The sequence below is a fragment of the Narcine bancroftii genome, chromosome 2, assembly GCF_036971445.1.
Source record: "Narcine bancroftii isolate sNarBan1 chromosome 2, sNarBan1.hap1, whole genome shotgun sequence".
In the NCBI taxonomy this organism is placed as follows: Eukaryota; Metazoa; Chordata; class Chondrichthyes; order Torpediniformes; family Narcinidae; genus Narcine; species Narcine bancroftii.
The window spans coordinates 177,691,993-177,709,728 of NC_091470.1; the positions used below are offsets into that span (position 1 = coordinate 177,691,993).

At 48.1% G+C, this 17,736-nt stretch overlaps 1 protein-coding gene across 16 annotated transcripts in view; it reads left to right on the forward strand.

Moving 5' to 3' along the window:
- The window catches only part of LOC138754646 (ras/Rap GTPase-activating protein SynGAP-like), a 469,786-nt gene that overhangs the window by 93,178 nt on the left and 358,872 nt on the right, over positions 1–17,736 (forward strand). Inside the window, exon 1 of one of the 16 annotated variants that reach the window (XM_069919209.1) lies at positions 10,586–10,790. The exons of 14 other annotated variants lie outside the window; for them this stretch is intronic. Coding sequence is in view for 1 of the 2 variants with exons in the window: in XM_069919205.1 (XP_069775306.1) it covers positions 14,914–14,972 (59 nt within the window). In the remaining variant the exon portion in view is untranslated. Of the gene's footprint in view, positions 1–10,585; positions 10,791–14,091; positions 14,973–17,736 lie in introns of those variants that run through there. One more of the 16 variants, XM_069919205.1, reaches the window with a different exon arrangement.

Consider the following 17,736-nt stretch of genomic DNA (forward strand, 5'->3'; position numbering starts at 1 on the left):
CCACCATTCATCTCCCTCCTATACGCTAACTCATCACCTTTCTCTATACAACCCACTGCTGAGGTATCATCGGTAAATTTGTAGATGGTGTTATTGTCGTAACGAACCACACAGACAGATGTAAATTGAGTAGAGCAGGGGGCTAAGAAGACATGTGATGCTCCTGTACTGATGGAGATTGTGGAAGAGAAGTTCTTACCAATCCTCTCTGATTGTGGTCTGGAGGTGAGGAAATCCAGGATCCAATTACACAGGTCTTGGAGTTTGCTGGTCAGTTTTGAGGGGATGATGGTGTTAAATGCCAAACTGTAGAACCCTTCCACCATTGTTGTCTCCGCTCCATCCTCAACATTCATTGGAGCGACTTCATCATCAACATCGAAGTACTCGAGATGGCAGAGGCCGACAGCATCAAATCCACGCTGCTGAAGATCCAACTGCGCTGGGTAGGTCACGTCTCCAGAATGGAGGACCATCGCCTTCCCAAGATCGTGTTATATGGCGAGTTCTCCACTGGCCACCGAGACAGGTGCACCAAAGAAGAAGTACAAGGACTGCCTAAAGAAATCTCTTGGTGCCTGCCACATTGGCCACCGCCAGTGAGCTGATATCGCCTCAAATCGTGCATCTTGGCGCCTCACAGTTCGGCGGGCAGCAACCTCCTTTGAAGAAGACCGCAGAGCCCACCTCACTGACAAAAGACAAAGGAGGAAACACCCAACCCCAACCAACAATTTTCCCTTGTAACCGCTGCAACCGTGTCTGCCTGTCCTGCATTGGACTTGTCAGCCACAAACGAGCCTGCAGCTGACGTGGACATTACCCCTCCATTAATCTTTGTCTGTGAAGCCAAGCCAAAGAAGAAAGAGTCAATAAAGAGCATCCTGATATATGTATCTTTACTGTCCAGGTGTTCCAGGGCTTTGTGTAAAGCCAGTGTATTTATGTAACCTGCAGAAGTTTTCGAGGACCTTCGGTAACAAACCAAATCTCCTCAGTTTCCTGCTGGCGAACCTTCACAATTGCATCGACGTGGAGGCTCCAGGGCAGATCCTTGGAGATGTTGAAGTTCTTGACCCTCTCCACTGCTGACCCCTCGATGAGGGCTGATTCGTCCTCTCCTGGTTTCCTTCTTGAAGTCTAATTCCCTGAATAGTGAGGTGACTTGTTGGTCAGATTATTTGTCTGGGAGTGCATTGGCTTGTGCTTTTGCCAGAGCTGTGTGCCACATCCTGTTGGAACAGGAGGTACATTCTAGCTGGTGAAAGCCAACAGGAACAGTTCGGTGGAGCTTGCAGCATTTTCATTCAAGTCGGCTGCATTGAGACCAGTGAAAGGCTGGATCAGTCTCCTGTGCTTTCTGTTGGAGAGACTAAAAGTCAGAGTTACCAATAATCTGAAGGAGTATTTTACCTGCCCAAGGTGGTCCTCAGAATATTCAGTCAAACTGAAACCTGAAAATCTGCAGACACTGTGATTGTAGTAAAAAAGCACAGAGATTGTTGAGGAACTCAGCCGGTTTCACTGCGTCCATAGGAGGTAAAGATACTGACATTTCAGGCCTGAGCCCTTCCTCAAGGTATAAGCAAAAAGCAGACAGGCGTCAGAACGAAGACTGGCAGGGGGAGGAATCCAGACCAACAAAAGGTGTTAATTGGATTTGATAAGAGGAAAGGTGAGAATTGATTTTTGACTGACAGAGGGAAAAGGGGGAGAGAAAGAGAGTGCTGGGGAAAAGGTGATGGAGGAAGAAGGGGGAACAGATGGATGTATTCAGGAAAGTTGCCTGTTAATTGGAAATTTGGAGAAAACAAGTGAGTTTTAAGTTGTAAGGAAATTAGAGTAGGATGGGGAAGGCGATTGGAATCTCTGACAGGATGAGGTCACTGTAGCCATGGCGATGCACTGTTTATGGAACTGCCTGGAGGATAGATTAATGAAGGCGTTTAGAGAGGGAGGTCAAACAATGGAAGCTGTCAAGTCGGTGAAATTGAGGTCAGAAATTATGCTGAATCTGAAAGCAAAATGAGAATGCTGGAAATATCCAGTAGGGCACAGCACTCAGCATCTGTGGGGAGAGAACTGGGTTAAGGGAACCTGCAGCGAAACTGCCCGTTTCTGATTCATGCCACCAAGTTGCCCACCAAGCTAGTCCCATATGTCTGCTGTCATTCCTTATTCCCCAAAACCCTGCCTATCCATGTGTTCTAGCTCTTCTAAATGTTCACTCCAAAGCTCTGGTCACCCTCCAATTGGATGGCATTAATATCGACCACCAGTTTCCATTGACACCCCCCGACCTGCCCTTCTTCCCCCCGTCGCTTTCCCCAGCTCTCTCTCGCTATCTTGCTCTCTCGTGCGCTGTCTCATGCGTTCTCTCTCCCCTTTCCCCTCTGTCTCCTTTCACAGTGCCAAAATCAATGCTCTCCTTTCCTCTTACCATATCCAATTAACATCTGTTGCCTGTCTGCACTTCTCCCCTCCCATTCTTCATTCTTTATTCAGACACCTTCCTGTTCTGTGCTCAGGCCTGAATCGTCCCATGAGTACAGGCCAAGAGCTGTCAAACATTCCTTATATGATGACCCTTTCATTCCCCAGAATCATCCTTGTGAACCTCCTCTCAACCCTCTCCAACATCAGCACATCCTTTCTTAAATGAGGGGCCCCAAAACTGCTTCCAATTCTCCATGTGAGGTCTCAACAGGACCTTATAAAGCCTCAACATTACACCCCTCCTCTTATATCCTGTTCCTCTTGAAATGAACGCCAGCTTTGAATTTGCCTTCTTCACCACCGACTCGATCTGCAAGTTGACCTTCAGGCTGTCCCGCACGAGGATCCCAGGTTCCTTTGCATCTGGGGGTTTTCAATTTTCTCCCCATTTAGAAAATAGTCTGCCTGTAATAGTTCTGCTAGTCACTGAGATTCCTCTGAGGGTACCAGTTCTCAGCCACTGCAGCAACAGTGCCAAACATCCTGGTCCTCATCTTCCAGCAATCATTGGATGGTGTGGAGCCAGCATGGTCAAACCTGGATGTTACCCCATCAGCCCCGGACTACCACACACTGACCATGATCTGACTGATATCCCCTCGCAAATCCAAGGCCACACATCAGTCAGCATTACCTGTTGGTGCTGGAGAGCAGGTCATCTGCCTTCAGGGCGGAACCTGAGCGCACTGCCATGAATGTCCCCTTTCCCCACCCATGGTCAGTGATCTAGAGCAGCCATTCTCAACCTTTTTTTGGGGGGCTATGGCCCCCTTAGGACTCTGCTCAATGTTTATGGGTCCCCTTTCCCTGTGAAGCAGTCAAGTTTCACAAGGGCAGCCCGGTTAGCTTAGCAGTAAGTTTACCACTGTTACAATGACCCGGCTTTGAATCTCTCACTGTCTGTAAGAAGTCTGTACATTCTCTCTGTGCTCATGTGGGTTTCCTCTGGGGGCTCTGGTTTCCTCCCACCCTTCAAAACGTACCGGGTCGTAGGTAAATTGAGGTATTTTGGCAGCACAGGTTCATGGGCTGGAAGGGCCTGCATGTCTAAAATGTTCTGAAAAGTTTAGTTAGTTTCTTCTGTCCTTCTCTCCTCCTTCTTCTTTCTTCTTTGGCTTGGCTTCGCGGACAAAGATTTATGGAAGGGTAATGTCCACGTCAGCTGCAGGCTCGTTGGTGGCTGACAAGTCCGATGCAGGACAGGCAGACACGGTTGCAGCGGTTGCAAGGGAAAATTGGTGGGTTGGGGTTGGATGCTGGGTTTTTCCTCCTTTGTCTTTTGTCAGTGAGGTGGGCTCTGCAGTCTTCTTCAAAGGAGGTTGCAGCCTGCCGAACTGTGAGGCGCCAATATGCACGGTTTGAGGCCTTCTCTCCTACCAACCACATAAAAGACATGACACAACTTTTATGATTTCAATCTGTGGCCCCCTTTGAGAATGGCTGATGTAGAGGTTAGATCGAGTCGGCTGTTCCCTGTTCGGACCCTCTAAACTCCTCCCTAATCTGGTCTGACACTTGTGGACCCGGCTCTTTACATATGAAGTTTCAAGTTCATTCATTTGTCACATGAAACCTGGATTCTTCTGCCAACAGTCCAACAGGTCAGCTCTAACTTTCATACAGCAGTCAGTACATAGTAGAAGGGAGGAGGACCATAACAGCGTGTAGTGTTCCAGTGAAAAAGATAATTTTGTACAAAGCATGTGGAGGGGGTCACCCAGGAGCCTGATGACTGAGGAAGAAACTCTGAATCTGTTAGCGCTCACTATGTAAGCCTTCTCCTCGATGGGAGGACAAAGACGAGAGTGAACACGGGGTGCGATGGGCCCTTCAGTGTGTCGGCTGCCTTTCCTGGGCAGAGGAAGGTGTAGATGGAGTCCATGAAGGGAGGGAGGTTTCCATGATATTCCGAGCTACAGTCATCACCTTCTGTGGCTCCTCCTGATCCTGAGCAGAGCAACTCCCATACCTGTAGAAGTGGGTGAGAGACAAGGGTGATATGCCAAGCCTAAAACATAATACACCACCGCACAGTACAGGCCCTTTGGCCCTCGATGTTGTGCCGACCCATATATTCCTACCAAAAAAAAATAAACTCTTTCTAACCCGTAAGCCTCTGTTTTTCTTCCATCCATGTGCCTGACTAAGAGCCTCTTAAAATGCCCCTAATGTTCCAGCCTCCACCGCCTCCCCTGTCAAGGCTCCCACAACTCTTGCCCGGACACCATCCGCCCTGTTCGTTGTAATGCAAGAACTGAATCCAAAACTGCGTTGAGAATGAATTGAATTTCATGCCGTCTGCCACGCTCTGTGTGGGAAGGGATCTGGGGAACCACCGGTCAGTCAGCAATCACGGTGGAAGACTGCAGACGCATCCAGAGATGCTGGATGAACTCGGCCGGTCTCGCAGCGCCCATAGGAGGTAAAGAGATATCACCGACATTACGTGATCTCACAACTAGACACATATTCCCCTCTCCCTCCTCCTTCCTGTTACTGTGCTGTATGTTTAAATTTAATTTAAAGACAACAGCAGGTGCTTTACTGTACATAGAATATTACAGCACAGTACAGGCCCTTCGGCCTCAATGTTGTGCCGACCTATATATTCCATCCAAAAAATACCTAAACCCTCCCTACCCCGTAACCCTCTATTTTTCTTTCATCCATGTGCCTGTTTAAGAGTCTCTAAAATGCCCCTAATGTTTCAGCCTCCACCATCCCCGGCAATGCATTCCAGGCCTCCACAGCTCTGTGTTTAAAAAAAAACTTACCCCTGATGCCTCCCCTAAACTTCCCTCCCTTCACTTTACACGGGTTCCTTACTCTTCTAAAAACCAAGGTGTTGTGGCATTGTCACGTCAATGTAATTGTCCCAGCTGAGGTCGTTGGAGATACACAGGAACGAAATAGGAGCAGGAGTCTGCCCCATTGAGCCTGCTCTGTCATTCAATACGATCATGGCTGGTGGGCTCATATCCCTTAATATCCTGACTCAACTGCAAACATCTACCTAACTCTTGTCTTTAAATATATTTAGTGAGGCAATCTCTTACTGCTTCCTTGGGCAGAGAATTCCACAGATTCACTTCTCTGGGACAGGATATATTTATATAGGGCACCATGGTTCGCGTAGTGGTTTGCACGACGCTGTTACAGCATCAGCGACCCGGGTTCGAATCTAGTGCTGTCTGTAAGGAGTTTGTACGTTCTTCCCATGACTGCATTGGTTTTCCCCGGTGGCACCAGTTTCCTCCCACCCTTCAAAAAATGTACCAAGTTTGTGGGTCAATTGGGTGTAATTGGGCATCATGAGCTCATGAGCCAAAAGGGTCTTTAACTGTGCTGTATGTCAAAATTTTAAAATCTATTTGGAGAACTTGAAGCTCTCTACTCTCTCCACTTCATTGTCATTGATGTTGACAGGAGTGTGGACTCTGTCCCCTCTCCGGAAGTCTTCAACTTGTTGATGTTGAGAGAGGGGTTGTTTTCAGGGCTTCATGCCACCAGACTTTCGGTCTCCTTCCTGTCTCATTGTTGTTTGATACCTGGCCTGTGGAGGCCATCAGAATACCTCTGATGTTATAGGTGAATTTGAAGATGGAGTTGGCTGTACAGTCTTGGGAGTAAAGGGAATGTAGTGGAGGACTACGCACACATCCTTGAGGAGCATCGGTGTTGCGTGTGATCATGGAGACATTGTTACCCCTCTTCACTGATTGCAGACTGTTAACCGGAGGTCAAGGATCCAGTTGCAGAGGAGGGCGGCGATGCTGAGATCCCGGAGTTTGTGGGGGTCTGTGGTATTGAAGGCAGAGCTGGAGACTATGAACAGTAGTGAAACACAAAGGTCTGCAGATGCTGTGATTGTAGTAAAAACGCACAGAAATGCTGGAGGATCCCAGCTGGTCTCGCAGCGTCCATAGGAGGTAAAGATACATTACCGACGTTTCGGGGCTGAGCCCTTCCTCACGGTTTGGGTAAAAAGCAGGAAGGCGTCAGAATAAAGACTGAAGACTGGCTGGGGGAAGAGTGCAGACCAACAAATGGTGTTAATTGGATATGATAAGAGGAGAGGCAAGAATTGATTTTGGCTCTGTGAAAGGAGTCAGAGGAAAAAGGGAGGAGAGAGAGAGAGAGTTGGAGGAGACAGGGAAGACGAAGGGGGAGGGTTGAGTTTAACGAAAACTGGAGAAGTTGATATTAATGCCATCCGGTTGGAGGCATTGTTCCAATTTACGGATGGTCCCAGTCTGGCAGTGCACGAGACCATGGACAGTCATGTCAGCAAGGGAATGGGACAGGAATTGAAATGGGTGGCTACTGGGAGATTCATGCTATTGTGGCGGACAGAGCTGAGGTGCTCTGAAGTGATGGCTACCCCAGGTTTTCTTGGCATGCAGGTGTACATCGGGGAGGAGCTGAAGAGAACAGTTCTGCTAATGAGTGCCAGGTTACCCTTCATCCTTTGTTGTCTCAGTGAGCTCAATCTCATTGCCTACATTTCCCTTTTAAATCCTTGTTGAATCTCCTACGCAGGAGGCAGCAGATGAGAAGAGTTGCTCTAGGCAAGTGCCTGTGACTATAAAAGGAGATGTGCTCTATTTTCAGCCAGGGCCTTTGTTTACATTTGCACTGATGCATTCCCTGGGACACGATCAATAGCTACAGATAGTTTTGGGTGTTGCACGACTTCTGTAAGACATGGGAGCCGGGAAACAACATCTGGAGCACTTTAGGGTTGAAATGCCTCTGGTGTTGCATGTTTGAGTCATTTTGCAAATGGTATTGTTTAGAGAGTGTGGGGGAAGGAGAGAAAATTCCTGCTGGTTAATTTCAGTCCATTTTATCCTCCTTCCTGCCCATGGGCTCAATCTATTAGGGAGCGTCTCTCAATCACACAGGCAAATTGTCAGCGGTGGAGGGATAATGGGGGTGAAACACCAAAGTTGGCAGATGCTGCAATTGTAGTAAAGAACACAGAAGTGCCAGAGGAATTCGGCTGCACTTACAGCACCCATAGGTGGTAAAGAGATGTTGCCCACATTTCGGGCCTGAGTCCTTCCTCGAACAGGGGAGAGTTTTGGCAGGGAAAGACTGGGAGATCCTTCAGCCCTCTGAATTGAATTGTCTGTTGTTGTGTGCAGGCACAAAGTGAAAATCTTAAACAGATGAAGAATTGCTGGAGGAACTGAGAGGAACTTGCAGACACAGGCGGTTGTGGAGGCCAGGTCATTGGGTGTATTTGTGACAGAAATTGATGGGTTCTTAATTAGCCAGGTGATGGGGAGAAGGCCGGGCAGTGAGGCTGAGTGGGAGAATAGATCAGCTCATGATTGAATGGCGGGGCAGACTGGATGGGCTGAATGGCCTACTTCTGCCCCTATCTCTCTTGGTCTTGAAGGGTCAGGCAAGGGGTAGAAATGTTGGATCAAAATTTCAAGTCAGGACTAAAGTGAAATGGGAGTGTTATGACGTATATATAGGGAAAGAGGCTAGGGTGAGGGGCTGAGGTGATAGGGTTCAGGGGGTGGAGGGAGAGACCACGAGGAAGGAGGAGGGGAAGCAAAATTAGACAAAGGAAGAAAAGGTACAGGAATAGTTAAAGAAGGGATGGAAATGGAATCCAATGGGTGTTAAGAATATCCAGGTGGAATATGATATTGTTCCTCTGTTTAGTCTCCGTAGGCTACGGGCTTTATTGTGTGTCAGTCATTGCAGGACATTGCTGCTATAAATACATACTTGTATTCATAACACTATGAGACATCAGAGCAGAAATAGGCCATTCAGCTCATCAAGTCTCCCCTACTATTTAATCATGAGCTGATCCATTTCCCCACTGCCCAGTCTTTTTCCCATCACCTTCGATGCCCTGATGTCCAAATGGGGCTTCACTTGGATGGACCTGGACATGTGTGAAGTGGTGTGTTCATTCACCCTTTACACACGGCGACTGTGCGCTTCGTTGGGTAGCTGCAAGCTTCTCTACCCTTCTAAACGATCAAGATTCCTTTATTGCCGTGCAGTAAAAACAATGTAATATACAAAACTGTCTTTAGCTTGCTGTAAGGCAGACAGATTTGTCATCAACAGAAAATGCCTGAAGCACCTCTTATAGATAGAGAAAGAGAAACAAGAGTCTCCCCAGAGTCACCGAGTGTCCGTGGATTCGCCTCCAGGCTTCCACAGCCAAAGACTCCGGTCCAAACCATCAGCAACCTGAGCTCCAGATCCAAGCCTCTGACATGATTAGGAAGCCTTCGGCACCCTCTTGAATCCAGGTTTCGATACCTGGTTCCCCTTCATCCAGTCTCGAGCCAGTCTCCAGCAGTCCACACCCTGGTGTGAGTTCCTCATCTGTTAACCTCAGAGCCCCTTGCTGGTCTTCCGTGGCGGTCACCCTCCTGTGAGTCATCTCCTTGGCTTCTCCTTCTCAAATGGAGGTGTTCTCCCCGTTTCCTGGTGCCCTACGCCAGTCCTCTGCTTCCCCAGAGCCTGCAACCCCTTGTGGACACTACTAGATATCCCTGGCAGACAGTGGGGACGCTTCACTCCCTCAAAGAAGCTCTGAGAACATTCTTCCACCCACGAGTCATCTCTTCCTGTGACAGAGCCGGGATCTGTTTTGAAGGAGCTGAGAGCGTGAGGATCCCAGAGCTGCCGTTGATCCTGTGCCCACTCCAATATGATTCCAAGATGTGGCGGGGAGCCTGGGTGACGTGCACAAGCCCCCTCACCTCCTGCTCGGTGTGACCACCTACACAGAGTGCGTCACAGGAGCAAGTCCATGTCTGCTCTTGTCACTCAAGGGGCTTGCTGCAACATCTCTGAACTCATCCATCAAAACAAAATAAACTGCAGGAGGAGTCAGGCCTCGCGTCGTCGACTGTCCATTCCCCTGCGGCTGCTGCCTGACTCGCTCAGTTCCTCCTGCAGTTTGGTGTTTGCTTCGGATTCCAGCTACCCCTTGGCACTTCCTGATGATGAACACTAGTTTAACGCTTCAGTCTTCTGCGCCGAGAGCACTGTGTGTGAGGATGTCCAGCCTGCAGCTCAAAACGAGTGTGTGGATCACCGTGTCAATTCTACAGCACAGCAAAAAGCACCAAAACCATCTGTCACACATTTACATTTCCCACATTCTCGTCCACTCTCCCCACCCCCCCCCACCTCCCACCTCCCCTGTGATTCCACCCTTACCCACCCACTGAGGGCAGTTTGTTTCCTGCCATGAGCAGCTCGTGAACAATAAAGTAAGATCTTCCACCCTCCAAACAGAGCATTAACATCACCTTCTCCAATTTCCATTGGACACACCCCCACTATCTTCTTCTCCCTTTCTCCTTTCCTCCACTGTTTTCTCTCTCTCTCCCCTTTTCTCTGTCTCCTTTCACAGACCCACAATCAGTTCTCACCTCTTACCATATCCAGTTGACACCTTCTGTCTGTTGGTCTGCACTCCTCCCCTCCCATTCTTCCCCCTTTCTCTCCTCAGTCTTTAGTTCAGATGCCTGTCTCTTTTCAATTACATCTTGAGGAAGGGCTCAGGCCCAAAACGTTGGTCATATATCTTTATCTCCTGTGGACACTGCGAGACCGGCTGAGATCCTCCAGCATTTCTGTGTTTTTACTACAATCACAGCGTCTGCAGACTTCTGTGTCACTCCGGCACTGAAGCACCATGCCACTCCCGATTGGAAAGTGGGGGGGCTCTCCCTCCAGGAGGTGGGTGGGGCTTCTTCCAGGAGCTCTGATGAGTACCTTGACCCTTGCACACCCTCCCCAACCCCATAGAACCATGGATCATTACAGCAGTTAAAATGGGCCCTTTGGCCCTTCTAGTCTGTACAGAACTGTTATTCTGCCTCGTCCCACTGACCTGTACCCAGTCCATAGCCCTCTATCCCTCTCCCATCCACGTACCTGTCCAAATTGTTCTTAAATGTTAAAATTTAGCCCACATTCACCACTTCAGCTCGTTCCACACCCCCACCACTCTCTGTGTGAATAAGTTCACCCTAAACCTTTCCCCTTTCACCCTTAACCCATGACCTCTGGTTTGTATCTCACCCACCCTCAGTGGAAAAGCCGACCTACATTTACTCTGTCTATTCCCCTCATAATTTTAAATACCTCGATCAAATCTCCCCTCATTCTTCTACGCTCCCGGTAATAAAGCACTAACCTGTTTAACATTTCCCTGTAACTCAGTTCCTGAAGTCGGGCAACATTCTAGTCAATCTTCTCTGGCCTCTTCAATCAGAACGCCATGTTCTTCAGGCAACAGCACAGTGAGTGTATTTAAACAACAGCACAAATGTCTAGTCAGTGACCAACAGCTGTGATACCTTCTGTTATATTTGTATTGAGTACATGCTCAAGGCTCAAAGACGCAGCATGACTGCACTTATTAAGAAAGTCGATGAGCTCTACTTTGTAAAATTGGTGACCAAAACCAACCCTGGGCTCCTCACATTTGCTGTGGAACATGTGCAGTCAACCCGAGTGCTTGGCTCAGAGGTTCATTATGTGATTAAACGTGCTCAATTCAATAAAAGTTAATATAATGTTTCTCCAACTTCCTGCGTGACACAGCAATTCTGAAATTATCTTTGTGTTCAGCTTGTAGTTGTCCATCATAATCCCCTGTTTTGCAGGAAGCAAAACATTTGTAAAATGTTGTAGTCCCATGTAACTCATCTCCCAGGGGACTTTTCCAGCCGTTGAATGTTATTCCCAACTAACCCGTAAATACCCTTTTATTTTCATTCCTATTAACCTGTCATACTTTAGTAATAAAAAGGGTCAGGGTGAAGACGGTCGGCATGCCCTCGATGGGCTGAAGAGCCTGCCTTGGGCTCCGTGCCTTGACAATTTGTTTACATAGGACACGAGAGCCGATTCACTGGAAAAATGGGACGTAAAAATGGCCAATGGAATTTAATACAGACAAGTGTGAGGTGTTTCATTTTGGAAGGACAAACCAAGACAGGATGTACACGGTAAATGGTCGGGCACTGACGAGTGCGGTAGAACAGAGAGATCTGGGAAAACATAATTCTCTGAAAGGGGCATCACAGGTGGATAGGGTTGTGAAGAGATCTTTTGGCAGATTGGCTTTCATAAATCAAAGTACTGAGTACTGAGTTGGGATGTTATATTATGGTAAGATATTTGTGAAGCCAAATTTGGAGTTTTGTGTGCAGTTTTGGTCACCGAACAGCAGGAAAGATATCAATAAGATAGAAAGAGGGCAGAGAAGATTTACTACGATGTTGCCCGGACTTCAGGAACTGAGTTACAGGGGAAGGTTAAACACGTTAGGACTTTATTCCCTGGAGCGTAGAACAATGAGGGGAGATTTGTTCAAGGTATTTAAAATTATGAGGGGGACAGACAGAGTAAATGTAGGTCGGCTTTTTCCACTGAAGGTGGGTGAGATACAAACAAGAGGTCATGGGTTAAGGGAACTTCTTTACACAGAGAGCGGTGGGGGTGTGGAACAAGCTGAAGTGGTGAACGTGAGATTGATTTTAAGTCTTGAGAATTTGGACAGGTGCATGGATGGGAGAGGTATGGAGGGCTAAGAACTGAGTGCAGGTCATGGGGACTAAGGAGAAAAATAGTTTGGTGTGGACTAGAAGGGCCAAAGGGACTGTTTCTTTTTTGTAATGTTCTATGGTTCTGTGGATTAACAGGAGAATGGATGCCTGGTGGGAGCTGGTGGGATAGGAGAGAAGGTGAATGTGTGTTGCAGGGAGGTCAGGCCAGGCAGTGACACTGTGATGTAAGTGTTTGCAAGAGTTTTAGAAAGGCACTACTGTTTCGAGAGCCACCAAGGCCAGAACAAGGCCAGAATGAACCATTGGCTCTGCTTTGTGGAAGAGATCCCTTGTGTAATGTTATCTCAGCTTCAATATGAAATGATATGAGATGAGAATTTATTGTCATGTACACAAGTACAATTGGAAAATATGTCTTGTGAGGCAAGGTTAGCACAGCTAGGGCTTGTTTTTTTGCATTGAAGAAAGATTAGAAGAGGTCTACAAGATTCTGAGAGGGCTGAGGTTATTTTGTACTTGTACCAGGTCCGGTGTCCGCCACTGGTTTGTGAGGGTGAGGAATGGAAGCCAGAAACCCTTTGGAAGATCAAACCAGATGGTTGAGGACAGGGTTAATGGTCGGCTACTTAACAGTGTGGAGGAACAAAGGTATCTTGGGGTCCAAATCCATATATCTCTCAAGGATGCCGCCCAGGTTGATAGGATCGTTAAGAAGATCTATGGGATGCTGGGCTTCATTAGTCAGGGGATTGAGTTCTAGAGCCAAGAAGTCATGTTGCAGTTCGACAAATCTCTGATGAGACCACCTTTAGAGTATTGAGTTCTGTTCTGATCACCTCATTACAGGAAGGATGTGGAAGCTACAGAGAGAGTGCAGAGGAGATTCACCAGGATGTAGTCTGGATTGGAAAAATAAGTCTTATGAGGCAAGGTTAGCAGAGCTGGGACTTTTCTCTTTGGAGTGGCAGGATCAGTAAACACCAGAGGACGTCTGTACAAAGTGAAGGGAGGGAAGTTTAGGGGAGATGTCAGGGGTGAGTTTTTTTTTACAGGCGCCTGGAATGTCTTGTCAGGAGTGGTGGTGGAGGTTGGAACATTAGGGGCATTTAAGAGACTCTTAGACAGGCACATGGATGGAAGAGAAATAGAGGGTTACAGGTTAGGGAAGGTTTAATTTATTTTTTAGGAGGAATATATAGGTTGGCACAACATCAAGGGCCTGTATTTACTGTGCTGTAGTGTTCAATTTTGTAATATACAGGTGCTTGCTTGCTGAAGCTACACAGATGCTGATATTGGGTGCTATGTCGGCATTAATCTGGCCAACTTCCCTTGCCTCAGGATCCATGTTCCTTGCACCATTTAACTGTACTTTTCCCTCTTGTGCGACAATATACCCCAGGCTTCCTGCACTTCCTGTTGTAGGATGTGTAGGTTGACTTGTCTGGGTAGCATGTAAGAAAGGTTTCCACTGTATCTTGGTCCTTGTGACAGTAAATGAAGAGGTCCCGTGCTTCCAGGAGACATGGTGGTGACCATAAGGAAATTCTGCTCAGTCGGGGAATAGAAAACTGTGAGCGTTGAGCAAAGGTGACAGAGAGGGTGGGTCATGGCTGCAGGGACCCACAAGAAGCCAGGTTTGGCAACACATTTCCCACCCAAGGAACCATTTTCTGCTTGTGGTGGGCCTGGGGAGTTCCCACAAATGCTGGGGGTGAGCTGTTTCGATCCAGCTCAGACCAATGGTCATCGATGCTCGTGGAACCGGACCAGAGTAGCACAGTGAACTGAGTCATCAGGCAGGATGAGGGGCCGTCAGTAAAGGTTGACCTACTTCGTGGATCTCCACTCTCTGTCCCTTTAATTCCGACCCGCCCCCCCCCCCCCCCACCTCCTCCAACAACCGACAGACAGGCTGCGTTAATATTTAACCTACGGTCGCCTGTCTGTTATTTGTCGTGTCGTGATCGACCCAGAGTTGCAAACGTGCTTTTAACATCAGGCCTCAGTCCTCTTCCTGTTACAAGACTTCAGTGGTGGACAGAGAGCTCCAGTAACGGCAGCTGAGGGACCAATGTTCTGAGAATCGACACCGCTGATCTCTCCTCCATTTTCATCAAAGCCCCCGACCTTTCAGCCAAGTTGCCTTGCTCCCCATCTGACTCAGTATTCCTTTCCACTCTTCCCCCCACATCTCTATCTCTCTCTCTTCTTTTATCGCCCCTCTGCTCTGTTTTTCTACCGTGGCCCAACCCCTGCTGTCTCTTAGCTCCAGAGAGAGATCCTGGGGTTCATCCTGACGTTGTGGAGATTGCACGTTCCCCTGGTGAGCACGCGAGTTTTCCCATTTCCTCCCACGGCCCAAACATGTGCTGCTTGGTGGCTTAGATGCCTACAGCAAATTTCCCCCAGTGTAGAATCTGGGGAGGTTGATGGGAATGTGGGGAGGATAAAATGGGATTTGTGTAGGATTGGTGCTTGTTGGCCAGCACGGATTCATTGGGCCAAAGGACCTGTTTCACTTCTTTGTAACCCTGTTTCTCGTAGTCTCCTCCTGTCTCACCATCTCCCTCACGATTTTGTCTCCTTCGCCAAACTCACCCCATACCCACTCTCTCCAAGAATCGCCCCGATTTCCATTCCTGCACCAACCTGGATCTCCACCATTCCATTCCAGCCTGCCCCTTCTTCCCCCCCCCCCCCCCCCCACCATATCTCATGTCCTCTAACTTATCTAAAGACTCCCAATGACCCCAGCCCTCCACTTCTCACGTGCTACCAGTGAACTCAGGAGAGGGCTTAGAGACGAGGGAGTGATGGTTCCAACTTGGGAGTCACAGCTGTGGGCACAATGATCACCCCTCGATGGCTCATCGGCAGCACAATGACCGCCAATGTTTTCAAACACAGGTAGGAGAATTGAGGGGGGGTGAGGGTTATCCTCTAGGGAGAGATTGTCATCAGGGACTGTACTCAGAAGAATGAGGGGAGATCTTGTAGATATGTATGAAAGGAATAGAGAAGATGGGGGTAGGTAAGTTTTTTCCACTTGTAGTTGAGACAAGAACTGGGAGACATGGCCTCGATTCAGGGTAGTGGGTTAAGGATGGAGATGAGGAGGAATTGCTTTTCCCAGAGGGTGGGGAATCTGAAGAATTCACTGCCCATTGAAGCAGTGGAGGCGATCTCAGTAAATATATTTAAGACAAGGTTGGGTCGATTTCTATGTATTGGGGAATGAAGGGATATGGGGTAAAGGCAGGTGGGCAGAGATGAGCCGATCATCAGACCAGCTGCAGGATCAACGGGCCAATGCTCAACTTCTTCACACAAAAATGCTAGAGAAACTCAGCATGTCTCACCGCGTCCACAGAAGGTAGAGTTATATAACCAAAGTTTTGGACCTGAGCCTCTCTTCAAGGTATCAATGGAGAATTGGGCTTGTTTGAACCGATCCAGATTTCTCCTGGAGTAGAACACTCTGCTCAGTTCTGAACATGGATACCTTTCTGTGGAAAAGCTGGATACATGGAATGAGCTGGACTATATAATGACCAGGTTGGATTACCCAGGGGTCTGAAAGATGAAGTGATGCACTTTCATTCACAGTAAAAGGCCCTTCTGGCCCATGAGCCACCGCCCAAATATACCCATTCACCCTCCAATCCCGTATGTCTTTGGAACATGTGAGGAAAGTGGAGCACCTGGAGTAAACCCACGTGGTCACCGGGAAAATGTTCAAACTCCTTGCAGACAGCAGCAGGTTCGAGCCTCATGCTGTAACTAGTTGAGCTGACCACGATGTTCTTCACTGAGATCATTAAAATGGTGAAAGGGTTTATAAAGTTATTTCACCTAATGTGGAGAGTGTCTTAAAACTATGAAGAGGTCACATTTACAGTTTAGATTTTAAATGTAGTCATATGGCGCGGTAACAGGCCATTTGGCCCACGAGCCCATGCTGTCCAATTACACCCAATTAACCTACATCCCCCAGTACGTTTTGAACAGTGGGAGGAAGCCGGAGCCCCCGGGGAAAACCCACACAGACACAAAGAGAACGTACAAACTCCTTAGAGGTCAGCGCTGGATTTGAACCTGGGTCTCTGGTGCCGTAACAGGGTTACGCTAACTGCTTTGCTGACTGTGCCGCCCCAATGTGGCTGGAAGCTTTCACTAAAGGTGCTGGAGATTGCCCATGAGCAGAATCTGGCAACCTTGACCACCTGAACTGTGGTACAGTGGATCGAGTCAGGGCCTCGCAGCACCAAAGACTCTGTTCAATCCCGGCCTCCGGTGCTGCCTCTTCGCCCTGTGAATGGGTGGGTTACCGGCTGCTCTGGTTTCCTCCACATCCCAAAGGTGTGTCAGCCGGTCGGTTAGTTGGACACATGGGAGAATAAGATGGGATTAGTGCAAATGGGTGGTTGCATGTGAGGAGGGGTCACCTCTGTCCTGTACCTCAACGTGGCTGTGGAGGAAGGTTTGTTCAAAGAGCCATCTGAACTGAGTTACAGGGAAAGGCTAAACAGGTTAGGATTTTATTCCCTGGAGTGTAGAGAATGAGGGGAGATTTTGTAGAGGTATTTAAAATTATGAGGGGACAGACAGAGTATATGTAGGCCAGCTTCTTCCACTGACGGTGGGTAAGATACAAACCAGAGGAGATGGGTTAAGGGTGAAAGGGGAAAGGTTTAGGGCAAACTTCTTCACGCAGAGAGCGGTGGGAGTGTGGAACAAGCTGAAGTGGTGAATGTAGGCTCAATTTTAACATTTAAGAAGAATTTGGACAGGTCCATGGATGGGAGAGGGATGGAGGGCTGTGGACTGGGTGCAGGTCAGTGAGACAAGGCAGAAAAATAGTTCGGCACAGAAGAGAAGAGTCGAAGGGGCCTGTTTCTGGGCTATAATGTCACGAGTGGTGCTGAAGTTAAGGAAGTGTGCAGTCACCAGTGTCGTTGGTCTCAGACTCGTAACACTCCCCAGCCTCATCCTCTGGAGATGTGGATTTCTCCCTCAGTCTCAGAGAACACTACCGCCCAGTACTGGCCCTTTGGCCCTCTCAATGATGTGCCAACCTATATATTCTTACCAAAAAAACTCCCAACCCTTTCTACCTCGTAACCCTCTATTTTTATTTCATCTGTGTACCTGTTTTAAATACCCTAATATTCCAGCCTCTGCCCTGGCAATGCATTCCAAGCAGTCACAACTCTATGTTTAAAAAAAAATGTACCTCTGTCACCTCCCCTAAGCTTCCTTACCTTCACTTTGTACAGAAGTTATCTGGTGTTTGCTCTTCCTGCCCTGGGGATAATGGCCCTGGCCGTCCACCTTATCTACGCCTCTCAGAATCTTGTCGACTTCTATTAAGTTGCCTCTCATCCTTCCTCGCTCCAAAGAAAAAAGTCCCAGGTCTGCTAACCTTGCCTCGTAAGAATTATTTTCCAATCCCAGGAATATCCTGGTAAATCTCCTCTGCACCTTCTCCACAGCTTCCACTTCTATCCTATAGTGAGGTGACCAGATAATTAAATCAAACATTTGTAGAGTTGCAACATGACCTCTCGACTCTTGAACTCCATCATAACGACCCTATCAACCTGTGCAGCGACCTGAGGGATGTATGGATTTGGACCTCAAGGTTCCTCTGTTCCTCCACATTCCTAAGTCT